The sequence below is a fragment of the Myotis myotis genome, unplaced genomic scaffold, assembly GCF_014108235.1.
Source record: "Myotis myotis isolate mMyoMyo1 unplaced genomic scaffold, mMyoMyo1.p scaffold_m19_p_12, whole genome shotgun sequence".
NCBI lineage: Eukaryota > Metazoa > Chordata > Mammalia > Chiroptera > Vespertilionidae > Myotis > Myotis myotis.
In genome coordinates, this window is record NW_023416316.1 from 10430923 (window position 1) to 10455479 (window position 24557).

A 24557-nucleotide genomic window follows, 5' to 3' on the forward strand; every position below is an offset into this window, starting at 1 on the left:
TTTTCAATCTGGGCCAAGAAGTGTAAATAGAGAAAACAAGAATTTCTGGCCGAGAGGGAGGCTCTGCTGGAAGGTCCGACAACCACAACGAGACCAAAATTACACACAGCTCTCCCTGGGGCTGAAGGAAAAGAGAGAGAGAGAGGAACACACACACCTCACATCACCGGAAGTCAGGGGAGGGCACCCGGGCACCGGAAAAGAAGGATTCTGATCTACAGGGTGTTTTACAGTCTTCAGAACAATAGCCAACGGGCTCCTGATGTTTCTATATGAGAGCCCTGCGGGCAAGCTAGCACCACCCACTTCACAACGGGGAAACTGAGTCTCAGAGAGAAGGCATTTCTGAGATCGGAAGCCATGCCTGACCACTCCGATTTCAGTACTGGCTACGTAACCTGGAGCAAGTCTCTCTTCATCTCTAGGTTTCAGTGTTACTGCGTGTCAAGGAAAGAGGTCGATCTGGAGAATAAACAGGATATAACTTTAATATCCCTCTCCACTCATAAATGCTGTGAGCTTGGGATAGAGGACAAGAGGTGCATACCGTTGCCTTCCCAATATTAAGGAGTTAAACTGGGAATATCTGTGCATGAAAAATGTGTTGCAGGTCCCAGGATGCCTCTTCCAACCTCAAAATATTTTCCTTATTTTCAGGGTAGAAGTTAGATCTGAATATCACAAGGCCAGAGGGGAATGTGGGTAAAGTTAACCAGTACTTATCACACAGATAAAGGCACAGAGAGCCAAACAGTGGAAGCATCCATGTCTAATGCCATATAAAAACCAAGGACGGAGCTCAGCTGGTGTGGCTCCGTGGTTGAGCGTTGACCTATGAATCAAGAGGTCACGGTTCAATTCTCGGTTAGGACACATGCCCAGGTTGCGGGTTCAATCCCCTGTAGGGGGCATGCAGGGGGCAGCTGATCAATGATTATCTCTCATCATTGATGTTTCTCTCTCTCTCTCTCTCTCTCTCTCTCTCTCTCTCTCTCTCTCTCTCTCTCCCTCCCTCCCTCCCTCCCTCTGCCTTCCTCTCCAAAATCCATTTTTTAAAAATTTTCAAGGATGGAGCCTGGGTGTCCCAGGTGTAGCTGATTCCAGGTGCCAGGCATCCCAATTCTGTAGCTCTTCCAAAGAAAACATTTAACCCCAAGATGGGTAGGGACAGATCATAGAGTGACTACTTTCTACACATGAGTAAAAGTAAGTCAACCAGACAGGCAATGGCAGAGATAGAATTCAAATCCAGCTCTGCCTGTCTCTTTCCCAAAACACTGTTCTATCTCCCCGCCTCAGAGTCTCCTCCTCTTCTTCACCCAAAGGCTAAATTACCAGGCACACGAAGTCTTGTACATCAAGTACTAGTTATGCTTGGCCAAGTTCTGCGGCTTTGGGCTTTGCGTGGGTCAGTGAACACGTGAGGGAGGAGATTTACATATTAATCAAACTCTCCATCACAAAGCCATTTCCCTGCTTCACTTGTTCTAAACCACAGCGTGAAGCAGAATGACGGGTTCTTGTCCAGCTGGGGCAGAAGGCACGCACTATGCCCAGTGGTCCCCAGGCTATCAGAGCTCACCCTGGCCCTGGTCCAGATGCAGAGGCCAGAACTGCCCCAGAGACCTCAGGCCAGTCCACCCCCTTCCAGATGCTCCTGACTGCGTCCTGAAATGGGACAGGGAGCTGCCTTGGCACCTCTAATAACCCAAGTCATTGGGCGCCCTCCCATAGAAGAGTGGTTCCCTCCTGCTTTGGAAGGTCTACAGGAGAAGGAAGTCATTCTACTCGAGTTTAACTCCATCTGTGGTGTTCCTTACCCACAGAGCATGTGTTCCAGAAGCGTTTATAGAGCGAGAAAGGCTCCGAAACTCCCTCCACAGGTGAGCTGCCCTTTCGGGCTCACTGATGACTTCTCCCATTCAAAACACAGGTCCCACCCTACCTGTCCTGTCCCTAGCCCTTTGGGTATCTGTGACATTATCAAGTACCACCTAGAAGAGAAGGTACCAAAGGAAGCAAAGGTAAAGGAAGGGGCCACATCGTGCTTCGCATCATTATAGAAAAAGGTTGCCTGTTACATGCGATGAGCCAGGCAGACACTACACAGTCATTATCTCATGTGAGTCCCATGACATAGAAATTGTGAGACCCCATTTTACAGATATGGAAACTGAGGTTTGGAGAGGTCAGCCAGCATCGTCCAGGACTGTGAGATTAAGGCAGGATTCCAAGCCAACCTGGGTGGAGTGCAGCACCTCTACTGTCTGATTCCACTTGGACTAAGTCCCTTGCAGGAAGCCCAGAAAGAAGCTCACTCCTCCTAGCAGTATTTTGTTCTCAGGTGGGGAAAGAAAGGCCCAGAAAGAACAAGGATGTACCCAGCCTTGCAAGGCCTCAGTGTCAGAGTCCCAGTCTTTTATGCATATGGCCTCTGCCGCCCACTGAACAGAAAGGCGGAAAGATGGAGAAACCATGAGAGAAGGAGCGATGGGGACTTGGGAAGAGGAAGGAAAACAAGTGATGGAGACTATGAGAACGGCTGCTTTCTCATCACGCCAGCCGGCCGGCCTCCCTCTGTGCCCATAGTCCCTCTTCCAGGATCGTTTCCAGACCTGCGATGGGGCTGCCCTACCCACTCCCACCGCAGCCTGGCTCCCTGGGAATGCCCAACCACCACAGCCCCCAGGCTGCCAAGAAACTTTAAACAGGCCTGTTTTGGGGTTCAAGGGTGGGGCAGAGAAACTGGAGCCTCAGAGGAAGCCAGTTCTACTCAACCAGCTCTAACATTTCTGTGCGGGGATGACAAAGAGGAGCAGCACTGGGAGCTGAGAATCAGCACCCATTGCTCTTCTGCCAGAACCCTGCCATGGCTCCCCACCACCAGGGACCAAACTCCTGGCCAGCCCAGCCTTCACGGCTCTGCCTGGCCTGGTCCTGCCGCCTCCCCTCAGCATTGCCCTTCGGCCTTGGTCTCTGCCACACGGGTGGCCACTCAGTTCCCCAGGGAAAGGGGCCGCCTTTGCTCATCCTTCAGGCCTTCGCAGGAGCTGGGCCTTCACCAGAGCACGTGCTCGGCCTTCTCCCCTCCCCCAAACGCAGTCCGCCACACTTCATGCACCTGGCCCCAGTTTCAGTGTCACTTCCTCAGGGAAGCCTCCTCCCACCTGACAAGGCCCCTGTTCCACACTTTCAAGCCACGGCCCGGAATTCTCTTGGTACTCAGCACAGTCTGTCTTTACTTATTAATATCTGTCTTCTCCAAAAGTCTGTAAACCCCATGAAGATAAAGACCGTGTCTGCTGGTCATACTCCTCACTTCTCAGGGTATGACAGGGTACTTGGCATACAGGAGGTGCTCAAAAATACTGAGTTGCGAGAACCAAGATGGCGGCATAGGTTAACGCCGGAGTTTGCTGCCTTGAACAACTACTTCAAAAGTGAAACTAAAAGACGAAAGGGACATCACCCAGAACCACAGGAACGCTGGCTGAGTGGAAGTCCTACAACTAGGAGGAAAGAGAAACGCATACGGACACTCAGAGGAGGCGCAGTGCTGAAGTCAAATTCTGAGGTGCGGAGTGCGCTGAGCGGGCTGGCGGCGGAGGGCGCGGTTGGCGTTTTCAATCGGGAGGGAGTCGCAGACTCTGAGCTCCAGATCCGGGCGAGTCTTTAGGGACCCAGACTCAAACGGGAGAAGCGGGACTGTCTGGCTTTGGTCAGAGCGAGTGCAGCTTTCTCTCCGAGCTTTGCAGCGGGTGCTGGGACTCAGAGAGGCAGAGCCCCTGGGGACAGGACTGAGAGCCGCCATAACTGCTCTCTCCGGTCCACCCTGTTGATCCTGTGGGACCTGCCCCGCCCAAGCCCTGCACACAGGCATTTGCCGGATAGCCTCAGGCAAAGGCTAGATTAGCACCTCCCTAGAGGACAGAAGTTCTCTCACTGCAGACACAGCTGACTCTCACAGCCACTTGGCCTGGAGGTCAAACCCTCCCTGGTATTAGCTACAACAAGGTTTAACTATAAGACTGCGAACAAAGACCACGAGGGGGTGCACCAAGGAAGCATAACAAAATGCGGAGACAAAGAAACAGGACAAAATTGTCAATGGAAGATATAGAGTTCAGAACCACACTTTTAAGGTCTCTCAAGAACTGTTTAGAAGCCGCCAATAAACTTAATGAGATCTACAAGAAAACTAATGAGACCCTCGATGTTATATTGGGGAACCAACTAGAAATTAAGCATAGACGGACTGAAATAAAGAATATTATACAGACTCCCGACAGCAGACCAGAGGAGCGCAAGAATCAAGTCAATGATTTGAAATGCGAGGAAGCAAAAAACACCCAACCGGGAAAGCAAAATGAAAAAAGAATCCAAAAATGCCAGGATAGTGTAAGGAGCCTCTGGGACAGCTTCAAGCGTACCAACATCAGAATTATAGGGGTGCCAGAAGATGAGAGAGAGCAAGATATTGAAAACCTATTTGAAGAAATAATGACAGAAAACTTCCCCCACCTGGTGAAAGAAATGGACTTACAGGTCCAAGAAGCGCGGAGAACCCCAAACAAAAGGAATCCAAAGAGGACCACACCAAGACACATCATCATTAAAATGCCAAGAGCAAAAGATAAAGAGAGACTCTTAAAAACAGCAAGAGAAAGAAACTCAGTTACCTACAAGGGAATACCCATACGACTGTCAGCTGATTTCTCAACAGAAACTTTGCAGGCCAGAAGGGAGTGGCAAGAAATATTCAAAGTGATGAATACCAAGAACCTACGACCAAGATTACTTTATCCAGCAAAGCTATCATTCAGAATAGAAGGTCAGATAAAGAGCTTCACAGATAAGGAAAATCTAAAGGAGTTCATCACCACCAAACCAGGATTATATGAAATGCTGAAAGGTATCCTTTAAGAAGAGGAAGAGGAAGAAAAAGGTAAAGATACAAATTATGAACAACAAACATGCATCTATCAACAAGTGAATCTAAGAATTAAGTGAATAAATAATCTGATGAACAGAATGAACTGGTGATTATAATAGAATCAGGGACATAGAAAGGGAATGGACTGACTATTCTTGGGGGGAAAGGGGTGTGGGAGATGCGGGAAGAGACTGGACAAAAATCGTGCACCTATGGATGAGGACAGTGGGTGGGGAGTGAGGGCGGAGGGTGGGGCGGGAACTGGGAAGAGGGGAGTTATGGGGGGGAAAAAAGAGGAACAAATGTAATAATCTGAACAATAAAGATTTAATTAAAAAAAAAAAATACTGAGTTAACGAATCAATGCCTAGTGCTCCCAGGGCTCGAGTTCTGTAAGGAGAACAGTGACATCTAGTGGCCACTTTCACACCCTCATGAATGGGCCTCAGGAAGACCTCCCTGAAGGTCCAGAGTTGACTATTGTAAGGGAAGCTGGCGCAGAATTCAGAAATGAGGTCATCTGACTCCTAAGCAAAGAAGAACGGAACTACCACTCCTCTGCTACCACGCATGTGCCAAGAACACGTCACCCAAGTCCCCGGACCGAGTTGTTATTGTGCCACTTATAGATGCGGAGGCGGGGTGGCCCGGGATGGCAAGTCCTGGGGTCAAGCTCACAGAGCAGTACCTGGGACTGTTAACAGCCTCACCCACCGTGGCAGCTGTGTAGGGGGAGCTCAGCCCCTCACTGCTCGCTGACACAACACTGGTCGGACCCACCTTGGTCTTCACTGGAAGCTTCAACAGCCACCAAGGGTGCCTGCTCCCACTTACATGCCCCCAGGGGACTCCTGCCCTGAAGCCAGAGGCGAGGAGACAGATGCGTACCTGCCTGTCGTGGTGTTGTTACTTTGGGGACCTCTGATGCACAGAATCAGATCATTCGCGATGCTTGGTTCATGACTCCAGCTCATTGTTGCACGACACCTGGTCAGGCTTCATGTGACACCCAGTGGGTGCTAGTCAGTTAGCTAGTTTTAATTCTCTAATGAACTCCCACGCATCCACCACTCACTACGCCCGCTGGGGACTTGATGAGGTAAGTGTAATGAACGCTCCCTCATGCCATCATTCTGCCTCCCCAACTCAAGACGACTTTCACCCTGAATCCTACGCTCACCATTTCCTTGACTCAATTTCTAAATGGTTTACTGCATCTGTATTTATTCCTAAAAGGTAGTATATTACGTGTGTGTGTGTGTGTGTGTGTGTGTGTTTAAACAAAATAATAGAAAGGGTATCATGCTATTTAAAATGTATCTTTGGGACTTGCTTTCTTTATTTAATATTATGTTCACTCATGTCATATTGTCAACACAGTTCATTCATTTGCGCCATTGTGCAGTATTCTATTGCATGCATATTCCACACCTTAACTCCATCCCGTGGACGACCATCTGGATTCTCTCCAGAGGGCTCCTTCCGCCACACCATTCTACCCCTATCAGCCTCCTGCTGATCGTATATCTTCAGCATCGCAATGCCCACCAGATAGGGTTCAAAGTCCATGACTCAGCTTACCATGTCCTAAATGACCAGACTCCTCCTTACACCTCTGGCCTCATCTCCACTCTCCTTCCATATCTTAGACCGTCATCGGGAATTTCTTTCCACCTTTTCTGCCTCGGGTTGTCTCCCTGATACTCTCCCTCATTCTTATTCTCATCCCTTCTTAGTCCTCAGAAGCCCTCACCACCCTCTGGCACCTGCTCAGCTCACTGGGATGCTACGGGAGGGGTGTGTAAACCATCGCATCCTACTGGACTTGGTCAGGGGGCCACCAGATTGTCTCCTCTGGACGCCCAGGGCGGTCAGGGAGTTTCTGCAGAGAGAGGAGTGGGGACCAAGTAGAGACACTTTATCTACCTTCCTCTTCCTCATTGAAAGAGTGGCATCACTATTCCTGCTTTTATGGATCGGGGCTTCTGAAGACTGCATGTGAAAACAGTGTGTCATGAACCTGAGTTTGCACACCAGTGAACCAAATCATGCATATGGTCCCCTCCAGCCTGGCACACTGTAATTGAAAGTGAGAGACGCAGAAAAGGAAAAAGAGGAGATATCATTTCACAATGAAGTGTATCGTCTCTAGAGCAAACCAACTTTCAGCAAATCACTGGACATCTTTGAGCTTTGCTCAGCTGTAAAGCAGGTATGACATTAAAATGAACCATATAGAATTGCCCTTTTCTCAAACAAAAGATCGTTAAATGCCTGCACTTTCTTTTGAAGCCACCCAATATTTATAAGAAAAGTAGAGCTTTGAAGGGTGAATTAAATAAGGTGACCCAAGGACAGTGCTGAGGCAGATACCACGGGTTTTTCACCAGACCCATATCTCCTCCTAGAAGCAGAGCTGGAATACACGTCCCTGTCTCACTGCACACAGGTGTGCCCAGGGCTGAGTTCTAGCCACTGGAATGGGAGCTGAAAGGACAGGTGCCACGCTCAGCCTGGACCCACTTCAGCTGCTCACAGCATCCCCCATGTTCTTTCCTTCTCTACCTCAACTGTGATGGAGCACAGGACAAAACAGGCTGGATCCCTGACGTGCATCTCAGAATAAAGTGTCAAAAAAATAATTGAGCCCCATCCAGTTCAGCTCAGTGGATAGAGCATCGGCCTGTGGACTGACGGGTCCCAGGTTCAATTTCAGTCAAGTGCACGTACCTAGGTTGCAGGCTTGATCCTGGCCTTGGTCTGGGTGAGTGCAGGAGGCAACCAATCGATGTGTGTCTCTCACATCAATGTTTCTCTCTCTCTTGGTCTCTCCCCCTCCCTTCCACTCTATCTAAAAATCAATGGAAAAAATATCCTTGGGTGAGGATTAACAAAAAATTGAATATATTTTATATATATATATATATATATATATATATATATATATATATATATGACTGACTCTGCACAAACAAGAAATAACCTATATTGTATTAAGCCAGAGATTTGAGGGTTTGTCGGTGATAGGAGCTGGTGTTATCAGGCTGTATATGTACTCAATAAATGCTAGTCATGATGATGATGATGATGATGATGATGATGATAATGATGGTGGTGATGATGGTGATGACAATGACAACAATCCCGACAGACCAAGGGCCCACAGGGCAGGAGTAGGAGGGTTGGTACTTAGACTAGACTTAGTGCCGGTGATGGGGGCTGGGGGCTTACCTCCTTGGTGCCATTGTCCTGGATGAGGGTGTAAAGTGGTACCACACGGTTGATTTCCAGCAGCACCGGTGTGGGGCTCAGCTGCTCCTTGCCTGGTCGGCGGCAAAGGTGGCAGGTGGAGGGACAGCGGCCTTTCTCCTCACAGCGGATCTCCACGCCTGAGATGAGGTGGTCATCTGACAGCATCTGGGCCGTCAGCAGACCTGAGAGGTAGGTGATGAAGGGCATGGACTTGAGCTCTTTCTTGCTGCCCAACTCCGTGGTCTCTGGAGAGGGAGAGAGAAATTCAGCATTGTTCAAAAGGTCAGACTCCTGAACCCACCATGAGTCCTGATGTGCTAAGGACCTGGTGTCAACAGAAAAGGAAAAGAGATGGCAGAGTGGTTTGTGCATGATGCTTTGTTAAGAGCATTGGCCAGACGGTTCAGAATGGAGCCTTGTTCTACCATTTACATTAAATATCTCCCTTGCTCTCCTTGGACCTTACTTTGTACACATTTAAAGATGGCAGGTTGGACTAGAGCATTCTCCAAGGACCTTGCAAAATGTTAATAGTCAGAGATTTTTTTTCCCAACCAGAAATTCCTTTCTTCGATTGTCAATTTACAGAATTGCTACCTTTCTTTTTTAAAAAGTATATTTTACTGATTTCAGAGATGAAGGGAGAGAGAGAGAGAGAGAGAGAGAGAGAGAGAGAGAGAGAGAGAGAGAGAGAGACATCAATGATGACAGAAAATCATCAACTGGCTGCCTCCTGCATGCCCCAGATTGGGGATGGTGCCTGCAATTCCAGCATGTGCCCTGACCTGGAATCAAACTGTGGCCTCCTAGTTCATAAGTCGATGCCCAAACACTGAACAATGCCGGCCGGGCAAGAATTTCTACCTTTCTTTCATGAACTCTCTCCAGTCCTATATTTTTCATGAAGTCCCATGGAGCAGGGGAAACACACGCTTTGCAGTCAAGTCAATTTCCGTTAAATCTCAATTCCACCTGGAAAAAATCTCCCAACCTCCAAGAGCCTATAGTAACTAACTCCCGGGTTGATAACACCAATGGAAACAGTTCTGAGTGATACATGTGATAGGAGGAGGTGGCCTTGTCTGGAAAAGACATCCTTCCCCCTTTCTTTCTTTGTTCATCTGTTCCCCGGTTCAAACTCTTTTCCCTCCTTCTCCGTGCGCACTCTGAGCTCTGATTCACGCGTGCTCCATTCTGTGCTGTCTCTCTTCATCCTACAAAAAGTGTCTCCCATGTCTGTGCCTTTGCTCACCCTGGCCTATGTTTCCCATCTGCCTCTCCAAATTTCTACCACCCACCCATGCTCCATTCCAATGTGACCCTCTTCAGGATGTCTCACCTCCTGGCCCCAGTCCCTCTTCTCTGAACAACTATTTCCACTTGCAAGACCTTATCTTGTTAAGCTCACTGTCTCATCCCATTTTCTGTTGACCTCTCCAAACACAGTATCAGGTCTGGGAGACCAGGGACCACTCCTGTCCCCACCTCTTTAGGGCCTAGCAAGATGCTAAGGATGTACTTGAGACTTAATCAAAGAGGAAGACTATAGAACTGGGAATGGCTAGATTGACATTCATGACCAAGTCTAAAGACTCCAAACATTCTCCTGAGGAATTCTAGGGATCCCCGGAAGCATCTCAGCAGCTACTGGAAGAGGACAAGAGGAAAACCAAGCAGGCAGAAAACTCCAAACCCGCATCTCATATTCAAATAGAGAAGTTCCACTTCTATCTGTTTGACAGACTGGCCTTCTACCTAAGATTTCTTAGGAGAGAGGGGTCAGTGGTATATCAAAAAGCTTGAAGGAGCAAAATGATATGTACAACCCAGAGGGTTCCACTTACGTTGCAGACTATGCGTGGGATATCTTCCATGCACAGTCTCAGTGGCAAAACAGGGAATGGGGGGAGCGGGGGGAGGCTGTACTAAGGGGCGAAGCTTGCCATAGGTGGCAGCTTCTTCCAAGTCTGGTAAAGTCAAGGCAAGCTCCTGACTCAGTGGAACCACAGGCCCTGGGCCCCAATGCCTGGCAGGAAAAGAAGGGTTGTCTCCTGCTCTTGCTCTGGGCCTGCAGTGACACGCAGCTGAACTGGAAATGGGCTTACCAGTTGGAAATACAAATAAATGCAGCCTTCATTTATTACTCTCTGGGCCCTCGGGCCTGGGATCTGGGCTCCACCTTTTCTGTCTGGCTGTCAGCAAATGCTTATGAGCCTCAGATCAAAGGCTCTGGGGGAGGAAGACGAGGCGTATTCCAGCTCACCAGTCCTTCAGAGGGATTAAAGATGGGTAGTTACCCAGATAAACAAAACAAAGATGTGAAGGAGGCATCTCAGCAGCTGGGGAGATGGAGACAGTCTTGCATACGGACACATCCGATAAAGGTGATGACTTTTGGAAGTGCAGGTCATAGGGACAGTTTTGGAGAAAAAATGACTTCAAACTTGGGAGAGAATAACCAGTCAGGAGAGAAGGGGAAGGGGTATTAGAGCTGCAAGGACATTAGGGAGCCATTAGCATACACTCTGACCCAGGGGTCAGTAGACGATGGCCCATGGGTCATATCCAACCCTCTGCCTGTCATTGCAAATAAAGTTTTATTGGAACACAGGAGCCCTCATTCTTTTTTAAAAAATATATATATTTTATTGATTTTTTACAGAGAGGAGGGAGAAGGATAGAGAGTCAGAAACATCGACCAGCCACCTCCTGCACACCCCCTACTGGGGATGTGGCCGCAACCAAGGCACACATGCCTTTGGCCGGAATCGAACCTGGGACCCTTCAGTCCGCAGGCCGATGCTCTATCCACCGAGCCAAACCGGTTAGGGCAGCCCTCATTCTTTTTATTGTGTATGGCTACAATGGCAGAATTTAGTAGCTGCAACAAGGACTCCATGGCCCACAAAGCCTAGAATATTTACTACCCAATCCTTTGCAGAGAAAGTCTGGAAACCTCTGCCCTAGCCTTAGGTTATCGATGGGGAAACTGAGTCTCAGAGAAGGGTCCACCTATAGTCAAACAGGAGTGTGAAAGAATGATGGATTAAAGTAAAACCTTCGGAGTTAATTAGACCATCAGTACACTTGGGTTGCGCCTTTCCAAGGAGAATAAGGTAGGACATCTTTGCTTCAGAAGACATCTTTCAAAAACGAATGAAAAGCGCACCTTTGGAGAAACACTAATCTAGTACAGCCTTCCCATTTTAAACAAGAGACGATGGTGTCCCAAGGAAGGAAAATGACTTTGCAAAGTCACATGGTGAGTTAGTGATTCTTTCAGCACGTGGCCCCGGTCTGTCTGATAATCAATACACCACTTCAACCATCGTTTTTATGTGTTATTTTATGTATCTTTTAAAATGTTTATTTATTGATTTTAGAGAAAGAGAGAAACATCAATTTGTTATTCCACTTATTTATACATTCATTGGTTGACTCTTGTATGTGCCCTGACTGGGGATCAACCCCACAACTTTGGCACACGAGGTTGATGCTCTAACCAACTGAGCTACCCAGCCAGGGCTTATCTCTTGTTATAAAATGCAGATGGCCTGCCCCTCATCGCACCTTGCCATTTGCACACAAGGTCATTGGGAAGGAATGCAACATTCCCTTGATCACACATTCATAGCCATTGGGTTAAAGATATAACTACCCATTTAACAACAAAACAAGCTACAGATCTTTGCTGTTCTGCTCTTGTCTAATAAATCTTTAGCTTTTTCAATCTATCAGGTCAACAAGTTGAGTTAAAATCCCGGTGTCTGGGCTGAAAACGGCATTGAAATAGGACAGAATTCACAGCCGAACTTAAGGACTGGTTTTGCAAAAGGAAGGCACTTGGGTATCATCTGGTCCAGCTCCATCACTAAACAAGGAAGGAACCCAATACCTAAATGGATAAAAGCATTTACCTCTAAGTCCCATGTGCACTTATTAACAATGGCCCTTTTGGTAAAGATTGTGTCCTGTCTACGTTATGATCTGGATGAAAGTGGCAACAGGGAAGACCTTTAGCCATCCTATCAATGACCCCTCTGAAGACTTTACAACCGCTAAAGCTAACTGCTTCCGACACCTCACACTGCGGCTAAAGTCACTTTTTCAAAAGGTGAAGCCTATATTCCCCTCCTGCTTAACACTCTTCCATGGCCTGTCACTGCTTTTAGGAAAAAAACCAAAATCTTTAAGATGACGCGTACGTAGTGTGGGCTCCAGACAACTTGTCTGCCTCTCCAATCGGATCTCGTACCCTGCTGCTCCCAGTTCTTTTACTTTCGGCCGCACTGACCTTTACGTTGCTTGCACACGCGCTGTGCCTTCCTAAGTCTCGGCAGATGCTCTTCTCTGTACAGAATGCTTTTCCCATCCCACCCCCAGCCCCTGGCTTCCCCTGGCTCATTTTCACTCATCCTTTAGGTCCTAGGTCAAGGGCCAATTCCTCAGCAAAGCCTTCCTTGAGCTCCACCCCACATGCCACCAATCTAGAGTAGGGTTTCACATTAAAGACCCTCTTAGCATCCTGCTCTATGGATCATCCTGTGCTTTGGAACTTTCCAGACTGAAAGTTCGATAAGGGCAAAAACAGTGTGAGTCTTGCTGATCCCCATACATATCCACATTACACAGTACCTGGAACACAGTAGGCTTTCAATAATACTTTCAATAACTATTTATTGGATATATAATATATTTACGTACCCTGATCACTGTGCTCTTATGAAAGCACTGATGAGTCTCAGAGCCAAGATTTGTGAATTTCAAGATTGACAATTAACCTGGCTGGTGTGACTCTGTGGTTGAACATTGACCTATGAACCAGGAGGGCACGGTTCGATTCCCAGTCAGGACACATGCCCGGGGTTGCAGGCTCTATCCCCAGTGTGAGGCGTGCAGGAGGCAGCCAATCAATGATGCTCTCTTATCATGGATATTTCTATCTCCCTCCCTCTCTTCCTTCCTCTCTGAAATCAATCCTATATAATAAAAACCTAATATGCAAATCAACTGAACAGCCAGTCGTTATGATGCCGCTGACCACCAGAGGACAGACACTCAACACAGGAGCTGCCCCCAGCCCGCAGGCCCCAACTAGCAGCAGAAGCGGGGGGTGGGGGTTGGGGGGGCGGCGAGCAGGCGGCGCCAGGCCAGCCAAGGCAGGTGCCAGCAGGGGCCCCCCAATCACCCCACCAGTTGCCCCACAGATCGGCCCTGATTGCTGGCCAGGCATAGGAACCCTACCCTATGGACAAATTTTGTGCACCGGGCCTCTAGTAAGAATATAAATTTAAAAAAAGGATTGATAATGAATTGGTGGCTTCTAATCAAGTGACCGCTTCCCAAAGTAAAATTAGCTCTCTCAATAGGAAAGTTAACAGATGAATAGCTGATCAATGTGTCGGCTGCTCTGACCTCCTTGTGGTTTTCACATGGGGCCTGGCCACTGAGGGTGGGGAGTGCAGTTGAAACAGGCTGCCTCTAACAGGGGAGGATCAAGAGCCTTTCTGAAGAGTCTTATCCTCTGTTCCCATTTCCCATCCCTCGGAACAATGCTCTGAAAATAGGATCATGTCTGGTTTCAAGTCCAATTCAGTCCCAATGACACTACAACCCATTCATCCGAGAACCTGCCAACTGAACTCTCTTTTTTCTCCTCCCAAATTCCTGCTGGGCATTATTTTGTTGCCACAAAAAAAAAAAAAAGCCTCCGTTGAAGTGATAACTCTGTGTTGGGAGGGTAGCCAGGGCTTTTCGGCAGGAGGTGATGGCACTGCTCGGCCTCGTTGAGCAAACAAAACAAAGGCTTCCGATGAAGGGCTTCTGGGAGAGCCAAAGTCGTGCGAATGTTTGTCCAATAGTCAGCAACAGCTCAGGGCACTGCCGCCCAGTCAGACGGGCTTGCTTGGCAGTAGGCTTGCACTTGGAGCATTTAAAGGCTCCACGGGGACCAAAGGGGCTCAAATTAGAAACATCAAGGGTGGAGGGAAGAGGGTGAGACTTTTATATCGTAAAGAATGGCCTTTATTGCAGCAATGGCCTCCCAGGAATTGCTAAAACGGGATCATTTCTTAGGCGGAGTTACTATCTCCTGTTGGAGCCGAGGCCTGGCTCCAGGGCCCGCACAAATGTCCTTAACGAAGGGGAAGGAGCCAGCTACACTGCCGTCGCCAAGGCCTGTGCTTGCGTGTGGTGCCGTCTGCACTTCCCAGCCCGGCAGTCTGAGTTCAGCACCGAGAGTGTGCCAATCACAGATAACAGTGCCGGCCTGGAAGAGGTACTGGGAGGAGTAAATAATAAATAAGGTGCGACAAAGGCTAGACACTCAATCACGTTAGCTGTCATGACTGTCGCGGCTGTGGTGCAATTATTTTTGTCACAACTACTCCCTATTACTGATGCTGGGACAGGATGTTCACACTGGACTGCCTCTTGAGACACCGAGACAGACTAGAAGCGAAATCCCAAAGCCTGTATGCAGAATTCACGAGGGAGATGAACCCAAACTTGTTTCCTAACTCTAGGAAGCCCAGCCAGAACAAGGAACTAAAGCAAGGTGAGAGGGTAGACAAGGCGGCTAAGGGGAGACCTGCTTTGCAGACAGCTACTATTACCTGAGGTTGCAGGTTTCCAATGACCCAGGTGGCGCAGGAAGAACATGCTGCCTTCTAATCCCAATTCTTGTGAGAAGAGGCCTCAAGAGCGCCTCTTGAAGGACTCCCCATGTGTGGGCAACTGGGAGGGTCTTACTCTACCTGCTGAAGCTCTGGTTGGTCAGGCAGCAGAACCCAGAGGTTGACAATGTGAAAAACACTTGAGGATTTTCCCTGGACCAGATATGGGGCCATAGAAGGAAGGGCTGTCACCTCAGCACTATTCCATGCTTGTGTGCGTCTGATTCTGTCAATTTTCCCTTGAAACCTGCTAGCACTTTAACCGCCCTGTCAGGAATTTCTCCTTAAAACTACCTGCTTCTGGCCTGGCTGGGGTGGCTCAGTGGTTGTGCATTGACCCATGAACCAGGAGGTCACTGGTTCGATTCCCATTCGGGGGTACATACTCAGATTGCAGGCTTGATCCCCAGTGGGGGGGCATGCAGGAGGCAGCCAATCAATGATGTTTCTCTCTCATCGATATTTCTATTTCTGTATCCCTCTCCCTTCCTATCGCTCTAAAAACCAATAAAAAACATATTTAAACAAAAAACAAAACAACAACAACAACCAAAAAACGACCTGCTCCCTCCCTAGCAGGACACAGTAGACAAGGGTAGAATTGGACGCTTAAATCTAAAGCTGTTGAGCTACAAGATCTGATCTGAGATCCTTGGCAAGTGACTTCACTTCTCCAACCTCAGTTTCCTTATTTGTAACACGGGGATGCTAGTTCCTCACTGACCTTCTCTGAGCAGCCAGGTGAAATGCAGCCCTCACTGATGTACACCTGTGTCCTCAGATGGCTCCCCTGTCACCCTACAGAGTCAAGACCATTGCCCCCTCTCACAAGGGAGGGAACCGAGGCTCAGAGTGACATGGAGGGTACCTGATGAGGAGACTCATTTCAGTTCCACCTCTGAGGAAGGTCAGACTCTGTGTCCAGGGAGAGGGACCCCTGGACACTGACCAGTAGCACAGCAGTGGCTGATGTCTATTCTTTGCAAATGAGAATTATTTTAGCTTTTTTTTTTTTTTTTTTTTTTTAAGTACAGACATACCCAAGTGGTTCTACTGTGTTGTTTGTCCTAAAGAAAGAAAGGTGCTCTAACCAGTTAGGCTCAGTGGATAGAGCGTGAGCCTGTGGACTGAAGGGTCCCAGGTTCGATTCCGGTCAAGGGCATGTACCTTGGTTACGGGCACATCCCCAATAGGGGGTGTGCAGGAGGCACCTGATCGCTGTTTCTCTCTCATCGATGTTTCTAACTCTATTTCTCTCCCTTCCTCTCTGTAAAAATGAAAGGAAGGAAGGAAGGGAGGGAGGGAGGGAGGGAGGGAGGGAGGGAGGGAGGAGAAAGAAAGAAAGAAAGAAAGAAAGAAAGAAGAGAGAGAGAGAGAAAGAGAGAGAGAAAGAGAGAGAGAGAGAGAGAGAGAGAGAGAGAGAGAAAGAGAGAAAGAGAGAAAGAGAGAAAGAGAGAAAGGAAGAAAGGAAGGAAGGAAGGAAGGAAGGAAGGAAGGAAGGAAGGAAGGAAGGAAGGAAGGAAGGAAGGAAGGGAAAGAAAGAAAGGCACAGAGTGAAGAATCCCAGTGCAGCTCAGTGGACCCAAAGGTGGGCTTTCCCACAGACTAAGGTGTGCGCAGGCGTCCTTCCCTGCCCGGTTTTGGTTTCTGTTTTTAATCCCTCTTGCTGTTCAGTCAGCATTAAAGTTTAGCATTTCCTTCAGCCACTTGAAATGAGGTAGGCTGTGGCCAGTTATGGAGGCTGACAAAGCCATGTGTGGTCTCCTGCTGCCCTCTAGTGTCGGTTTAAGATGATTGCTCTTGGGAAAAACTTGGTTCTCCTATGCCAAGGAATGAATACTGTGTGCAAAGCAACTTGCTGCTCACTGAGGGCAGTGGGGAAGACAATAAAGACTTGGCTCTGATCAAGGAAGCCTGGTGTCAAGTACAAGGTTCTGAACCAGCAATTGCTTAGAGTGTGGGTACAGGGCCAGGTTTGGAGTTAGGTGTTGGAGGGGTGGGGGTGATAGCAGTGAAATTATGAATAACTAGAGGCCCAGTGCATGAAATTTGTGCATGGGTAGGGTCCCTAGCAGCTGCCGGCCGCCAGCCAGGGCCTCCCTTCGTTCCGTGGCGCCCCCTGGTGGTCAGCGCATATCATTGCGAGCGATCAAACTCCCAGTCAGTCGAACTCCTGAAGGGATACTTTGCATATTTGGCTTTTATATATATAGATGATTTGCTCCAGAACAAGTGGTCCCCAAGAATAGAGCTTTGAGAAACTAAGATGGCGGCATAGATAAACACTGGGAAATTGCTGCTTCCCACAACAATCGATAAATGCATCAAAAACACAAGGTGGACATCATCCAGAACTACAGGAAGGCTGGCTGAGTGTAAATTCTACAACTAGAAGGAAAGGAAAGCACACTGCGAGTGGGAGGACCTGCGGAGGTGGAGTGCAGAGGTACGGGGGCTCTCGCGCGGAAAGGGTCTGGCACCTGAGGACGCGACTGTCTTTTTGAATCTGTAGGGAGACACAAGCTCCCGACGGCTCTGAAATCCGGTTCCGGGAAGTCTCTGGGGACCCAGGACTCATACGGGGAGAAACTGGACTGTCTGGCAGCGGGCGAGCTTGAGAGCGGCTTTCCCTCAGAGGTGCTTGCAGCCATTGCCGGGACACTGGGACTCGCGACTCCTTAGGGCGGGGCTGAGGCTCCGCCATAGCTGCTTTCTCTGCCCTTTGATTCCTTGAGACCCCGCCCCGCCCAGGCTGCGGCAGAGGCTTTTGCATATGAATGCCCCGGCCATTTGCAACCTGTAATTACCTAACCGCAGCCGGGCCAGATAGACCCAGAGCTTCCAAGAGAAGGCCCAAGGCCCCAAGCGGCTTGCATTGCTACACAGCTGAGCATCATCAGGGCACTTCCAAACTCCAAAAAAAAGGAAGGGGAATCTGCAGTTCTCTTCGTAGTTCCTGCTGTGTAACCTCAGGCAGAGGCTAAATTAGCACCTCCTTAGATCCAAGAGCCACTGTACCCAGTGGTCAGAGGGGGACCATCCAGATTACAACTCCTCAGATCCATAAGGGACACACTCAGGGTGCAGTCTCAGTGAGCACCAAAGCCCCACTGAAGCAAGTCTTGCCCCAGAAGGGTGTCTCCAGCACAGAAGTTCTCCCACTGCAGACACAGCTGATTCTCACTGCCAATTGCCCTGGAGGTCAATTCCTCCCAGTGATCCTACAACAACCAAGGCATAGCTACAACAAGACTGTGCACAAAGCCCACGAGGGGGTGCACCAAGAGTGTCCACCTCAGGTAACTGGGGAGGCTGAGCCACTGGGCCCTACAGGACACCTAGCACACAAAGCCACTCTATCAACACAGGGAAGCAGCCAAAATGCGGAGACAAAGAAACAGGTCACAAATGGCAGAAATGGAGGAAAGCAAACGACTGGATATAGAGTTCAAGGCCACGTTTATAAGGTTTTTCAAGAATTTTATGGAAACCGCCGATAAATTTAATGAGTCCCTCAATAAGTATAGTGAGACTATGGAGGACATGAAAAAGGACCAACTAGAAATTAAGCATACACTGACTGAAATAAAGAATAATCTACGGAGATCCAACAGCAGACAAGAGGATCCCAAAAATCAAGTCAAAGATTTGAAATACAAAGAAACAAAAAATACCCAACCGAAAAAGAAAAAAGAAAAGAGATTCCAAAAATATGAAGATAGTGTAAGGAGCCTCTGGGACAACTTCAAGCGTACCAACATCAGAATTATAAGGGTACCAGAAGAAGAGAGAGGGCAAGATATTGAAAACCTATTTGAAGAAATAATGACAGAAAACTTCCCCCACCTGGTGAAAGAAATAGACTTCCAAGTCCAGGAAGCGCAGAGAACCCCAAACAAAAGGAATCCAAAGAGGACCACACCAAGACACATCATAATTAAAATGCCAAGAGCGAAAGACAAAGAGAGAATCTTAAAAGCAGCAAGAGAAAGACAGTCAGTTACCTACAAGGGAGTACCCATACGACTGTCAGCTGATTTCTCAACAGAAACCATGCAGGCCAGAAGGGAGTGGCAAGAAATATTCAAAGTGATGAATAGCATGAACCTGCAACCAAGATTACTTTATCCAGCAAAGCTATCATTCAGAATAGAAGGTCAGAGAAAGAGCTTCACGGATAAGAAAAAGCTAAAGTAGTTCATCACCACCAAACCAGCATTATATGAAATGCTGAAAGGTATTCTTTAAGAAGAGGAAGAAGAAAAAGGAACTCTTACCATTTGCCACAGCATGGATGGAACTGGAGAGCGGATAAATACCACATGATCTCACTCATTTGTGGAATATAATGAACAACATAAACTGATGAACAAGGACTGATCCAGAGACGGAGATGCATTGATTGGACTGTCGGGCTTTGGAGGGAGGGTAGGGGAGGGTGGGGGTAAGGGGGAAAGATCAACCAAAGGACTTACATGCAGGCATATAGGCCTAACCAATGGACACGGACAACGGGGGGGGGGGGGGTGAAGGCATGAGCGGGGGGTGGGGGGGTAGAGGGTAATGTGGGGACAAGGACACATATGTAATATCTTAATCAATAAAAATATATTTAAAAAAAAAAAAAAGAATAGAGCTTTGATTGAGTATGTGAGCTAGGAAGGAGAAGCCAGAGAGAAGGAGAGAAATGGGGCTAGAGCAGCGGTTCTCAACCTGTGGGTTGCAACCCCTTTGGGGGTCGAACAACCTTTTCACAGGGCTCACCTAAGACCATCGGAAAACACACATTGAATATATAATTACATATTGTTTTTGTGATTAATCACTATGCTTTAATTATGTTCAATTTGTAACAATGAAAATACATCCTGCATATCAGATATTTACATGACGATTCATAACAGTAGCAAAATTACAGTTATACAGTAGCAACAAAAATAATTTCATGGTTGGGGGTCACCACAACATGAGGAACTGCATTAAAGGGTCGCGGCATTAGGAAGGTTGAGAACCACTGGGCTAGAGATAAAGCAGAGAGAAGAGACCATGGATGGAGCAGGATCCTGAAGGTGCCAGGAAGATGAACTCCCAGGTAGCTGTGGGATGATGTGGTCTTGTGGACAAGAAAGGGGCCACAGACTAAACCTGACAAGGAGGCCTACGTGGCGGCCTTACAAACTCAGAGACCTAAAGTGACCACACAGGATGGTCTGAAATGAAAACTTTCTAACTAAAAGCTGTTCATGGCTGGTTGTCATGTCCTAGGCCAGTCTTTTTCTCTAACAGAGGTCAATCTGCACCTTGAGCCTGCCTGTTGTCTTGTTTTGCATCCACAATAACATACCTGATAACTTCCCTTTGGAATATCAAAGTAATTTCCTCCCCCACTCCTCAAAGCCAACCACCTCACCAGAGCAGAGACCACAAATCCCTTCCTTGTTATGATTATCAGGTGAATTGTTAAGAAGTATGAGTCTGCTCCTTTTTCTTTTATCCAGTCCCAGAGATTTCCTTGCTTTGCTTTCTCCTGCCTCCCTATCACCACTGGATTTCATGTAACCCCCTTAAGTCTTCTCCTTTGATTCTAATGCATAAAATAAGGTGCAAAACTGCCATTCTTGGGAGCATTTTCTCAATCCTTTGAGGTTTTGCTTCCTGGCATCAGTTTGGCTCAAATAAACTCATAAAAATTCTTGCAGGCTTGGATGTTTCTTACGTTGACAGTCTGAATGTGAGGCAGACCTGGGTTTGGATTTCTATGCGTGCAACCAGGGCCTCTGGGCACAGGTGTGCAAGCTGTGCCGTGCAGAACCCGACAAAGCGAGGGGAGGAGTGGAAACTGGGTCCCACCATGTCCCGCGGGCCATGCCTGCGCCCACAGGATTGAAGCCAAGTGGAAGGGCACCATCTCCTGACTCAAACAAAAGGTGACTGTGGCCTGGGGGAGGCTCTGCAGGTGGCCATGGGCAAGCTTAAGAGGCTTCCTCTCAGAGCCTCTGCTCTTCTATGTATGCAATAAGGATAACATTACGAACAAGGCAAAGTTGCTGCTTGAATTTAAAATAATATATACTCGTGACACCCAACAAATTCCAGTTCTTATTGTTCCAGTCTATATATATGTAAAAAGCCAGTGACCAGAATGCTGGGACAACCAGAACAACTGGGGACTATGACGCCCACGGTGGCAGGCCAACTGGCCCGATTGGGGGTGGGGCTGGCCAGCCAACCGCCCGCAGCCCCTCCCCCACCCCGGCCCGGCCCCAACCAGGGCCAGCCAGACCTCACCCGTGCATGAATTCGTGCACCAGGCCTCTAGTATTATCCTAATAACCTAGTTTTATTTTTAAGAAAGGTTGGGGGAAAGTCCATAAAAAGGGGGAGAGAGTAGAAAGGAAATCCTCATTTCCTGAGCTTCTATTCTTTTTCTAAGCAAAAGCCATTCTCATTGAATTCTCATAACCGCAATTTGGACTAGGAATGTTTGCTTTTATAACCCTTCTTTACAACTGAGGAAACTGGGTTTCAGAATAATGACATTGTTTTTCACGGAAATATTGCAGGTTATAAAGGCAGGAAGAATGACAGAATTAGAAAATTACTATTTTGCAATCTAACACAAGAGATCTAGACAGCTATCACCGATGAATCCTAAAGCCAGTAAGAGAAAGGCTGATGGGAATATTCCTAATGGATCAGACTTACAGCAGCTGACCTGTTGTTTAATCTTAATATCACTAAAAGAAGTAAACCGGACAGTAAGTGCTTTTGATATGACGCCATAGGAAGTACATGGCATAGCCTGCCTACTTTAGTGGGCACTCCTTGGGCCCAGGCGTAGAATTCAAGGGTCTGTGAACTTGTGTACAGGAAAATACAAACTTATTTTTAGTATATTCTAAGTGCAATTTAACATTCTATTTATTTATTTATTTTTAATGGGGGGGGGAGAGAGAGAGAGAGAGAGAGAGAGAGAGAGAGAGAGAGAGAGAGAACAACACTGCTGTGAATAAGAAACACTGCTCAGTTGCCTCCTGTACCTGCCTTAACTGGGGATCGAACATGCAAACTGGGTATGTGCACTCACTGGGCACAGGATGATGTTTCAAACAACCGGGCCACACTGGCTAGGGCATGTCCTTATATTATGAATGGAGGTAATGAACTATAGTAGTGTAGCACTTCCTGTGACTTTGACACAGCCAGATTCACATATATTTCTATCATATTATGGGTTGTCACAAATATTTGAATTATTGATATTCATAGCTATTAGAATATCCATTAAATATTGCCATTAATAAAGAAGGCTATCTATTACTCCATTAAAAATTCGTTTTTTAAAAATATTTTGATAGCTCTATCTTGATATAATTTCTTTCTTATGTAGTCCTCAGGTATCTCATTTTATGCATTTAAATACATTATTCTGAGAAGGTGGCAGGGGGGAGGTGGGGGTCAATAGCCTGCATCATTTTATAAAAGGGGTCCATGAAACAAACAAACAAACAACACAAATTGATGAATCCCTAGGAGAGAGGAACATGTTAAAAAAAAAACAACAAATTAAAACACACACACACACACGAAAAAGCAATGAGGTAATCTGCAAAGCAAAAAAAATCTAAAAGTCAAAGAAGCCAATGTCTTCAACGAATAATAGCAAAATTTTAAGGTGTAATTATTACTGATTAAGGAAGACCTAATACAACATGTGGACATTTTGATTCTTATTTAAACACACCGACTACAGAAAGATGTTTTGAAGCAATAAAGGAAATTTGAATATGAAGTGCTAGATGTGATGATGATGTTAAAAAAATAATTATCTGTTAGAGACACATACTGAGGTATTTACAGGAGGAATGATATGATATCTGGGATTTGCTTTAAAAGACTCCAGCAGCAGAAAGCAAATTGGAAGTGAGAGATAGTTGAAGCAAAATTGGCAAAATATTGACAAGTATTGCAAGGTGATGAGCACACAGGGACTCACTCTATCATTTTCTCTCCGTATATGTGTGCCTTCCCCAATAAAACACCGAGAGAAGAGGGCTGCCAGGAGAATTACATAGAACCACTACAGACAGTTATTGCCGGGGAGTAGGATGAAGAGGGATTTTCCACAACTACATTATGTGCTGTTTTGATTCTTTCTTCTAAACGCATTTTCGCTTGCAGTATATTTAAATATTTTAAAATAACAGGAAAAGTTTCCTATTTTTAGAAAAATAAATTAGAATAATGAATAGCAGTGACATGAGAATGTATGGCAGAGGTGGGGAGGGGGTGGAGCAAAAAGTCTATCTCTTCCTGGGCCGCCTGCCAGTCTTACAGACACCAACTGATGGGGAGAGTAATGGTAGCCATCAAGAGAAAGCTGGCTGAAACCCTGAAGCCAAGAGGACAGGAAGCCTGCACGGGGGTTGAGAGGTGGGGTGTAGCAGAAATAAGGCCCATGGGATAGTTCCCAATAGTCCTCATTTAGCTTTGAGCTGAGTTGAAGTTCCTGACACTACCCAGCGAATATTCTCTGGGCAAGCCTTCACTGCTACTAGCATTTATCAAGCCACCTACTCCGCCAGTATTTGATGCCGCTGATCTTTGACCATCTACGCTAGCTCAAATCACTACAAACTAGGTACTTTGTTATGATAGTCCTAAGAAACTGATACAGGTGGTGTAAATGTGAAATGAAAAGCCATTATATTAAAACTAGAGGCCTGGTGCATGAAATTCGTGCACGGGGGGTGGGGTTGGGGGGGTGTCCCTCAGTCTGCCCTGCACCCTCTCACAGTCTGGGAGCCCTCAGGGGATGTCTGACTTCTGGCTTAGGTCCGCTCCCCTAAGCCGGCAGTCGGACATCTTTAGCACTGCCGCAGAAGTGGGAGAGGCTCCTGCCACCGCTGCTGCGCTCGCCAGCCATTGAGCCCGGCTTCTGGCTGAGCGGTGCTCCCCCTGTGGAAGCGCACTGACCACCAGGGGCAGCTCCTGCATTGACCGTCTGCCTCCTGGTGGTCAGTGCATGTCACAGAAACTGGTCATTCCACCATTCGGTTGCTTTGCCTATTAGCCTTTTATTATACAGGATGCTGAATAGAGTACAGGCACACCACATTTTATTGTGTTTTGCTTTATTGCACTTCGCAGATACTGCGCTCTTTCGCAAATTAAAGTTTTACCACAACCCTTTTTGTTTGCACTATTGTGGCACCAACAGGTTTGAGGCAAGCCTATTGGTGCCATGTTCCCAAAAGTATTTGCTTACTGCGTGTCTCTGTGTCGTATTTTGGTAATTCTTGCAATATTCCAAAGTTTTAAATTATTACATTTGTTAGGATGATCTGTGATCAGTGATTGTTGATGTCACTACTGTAATAATGATTCAGATGAAGGCTCAGATGATGGTTAGCATCTTTAGCAGTTAAGTATTTTTAAATTTAGGTCTATAGATTTTTGTAGACATAATGGTATTGTACACTTAATAGACTAATTGGGAAACCAAAAAATCCCTATGGCTCGCTTTGTTATCATATTCGCTTTATTGCAGGGATCTGGAACTGGACCCACAATACCTCTGAGGTATGCTGTATTTAGAAGGTTTCACAGAGAGTATTTTAAAAATGTTTCTGTGTATGAGGAATGCTAACATAGTACCAGGGTATGCAAAGCCACAGGATTAGAATGAATGCATTTTC

The 24557-nt window shown here is 47.1% G+C and overlaps 1 protein-coding gene across 2 annotated transcripts in view; it reads right to left on the reverse strand.

Annotated features, from left to right (window-relative positions):
• The window catches only part of ASTN2 (astrotactin 2), a 746156-nt gene that overhangs the window by 162038 nt on the left and 559561 nt on the right, over positions 1-24557 (reverse strand). For both annotated transcript variants that reach the window (XM_036329825.1, XM_036329824.1), the window contains exon 17: positions 8165-8430. In XM_036329825.1, the coding sequence (XP_036185718.1) occupies positions 8165-8430 (266 nt within the window). The remainder of the gene's footprint in view (positions 1-8164; positions 8431-24557) is intronic.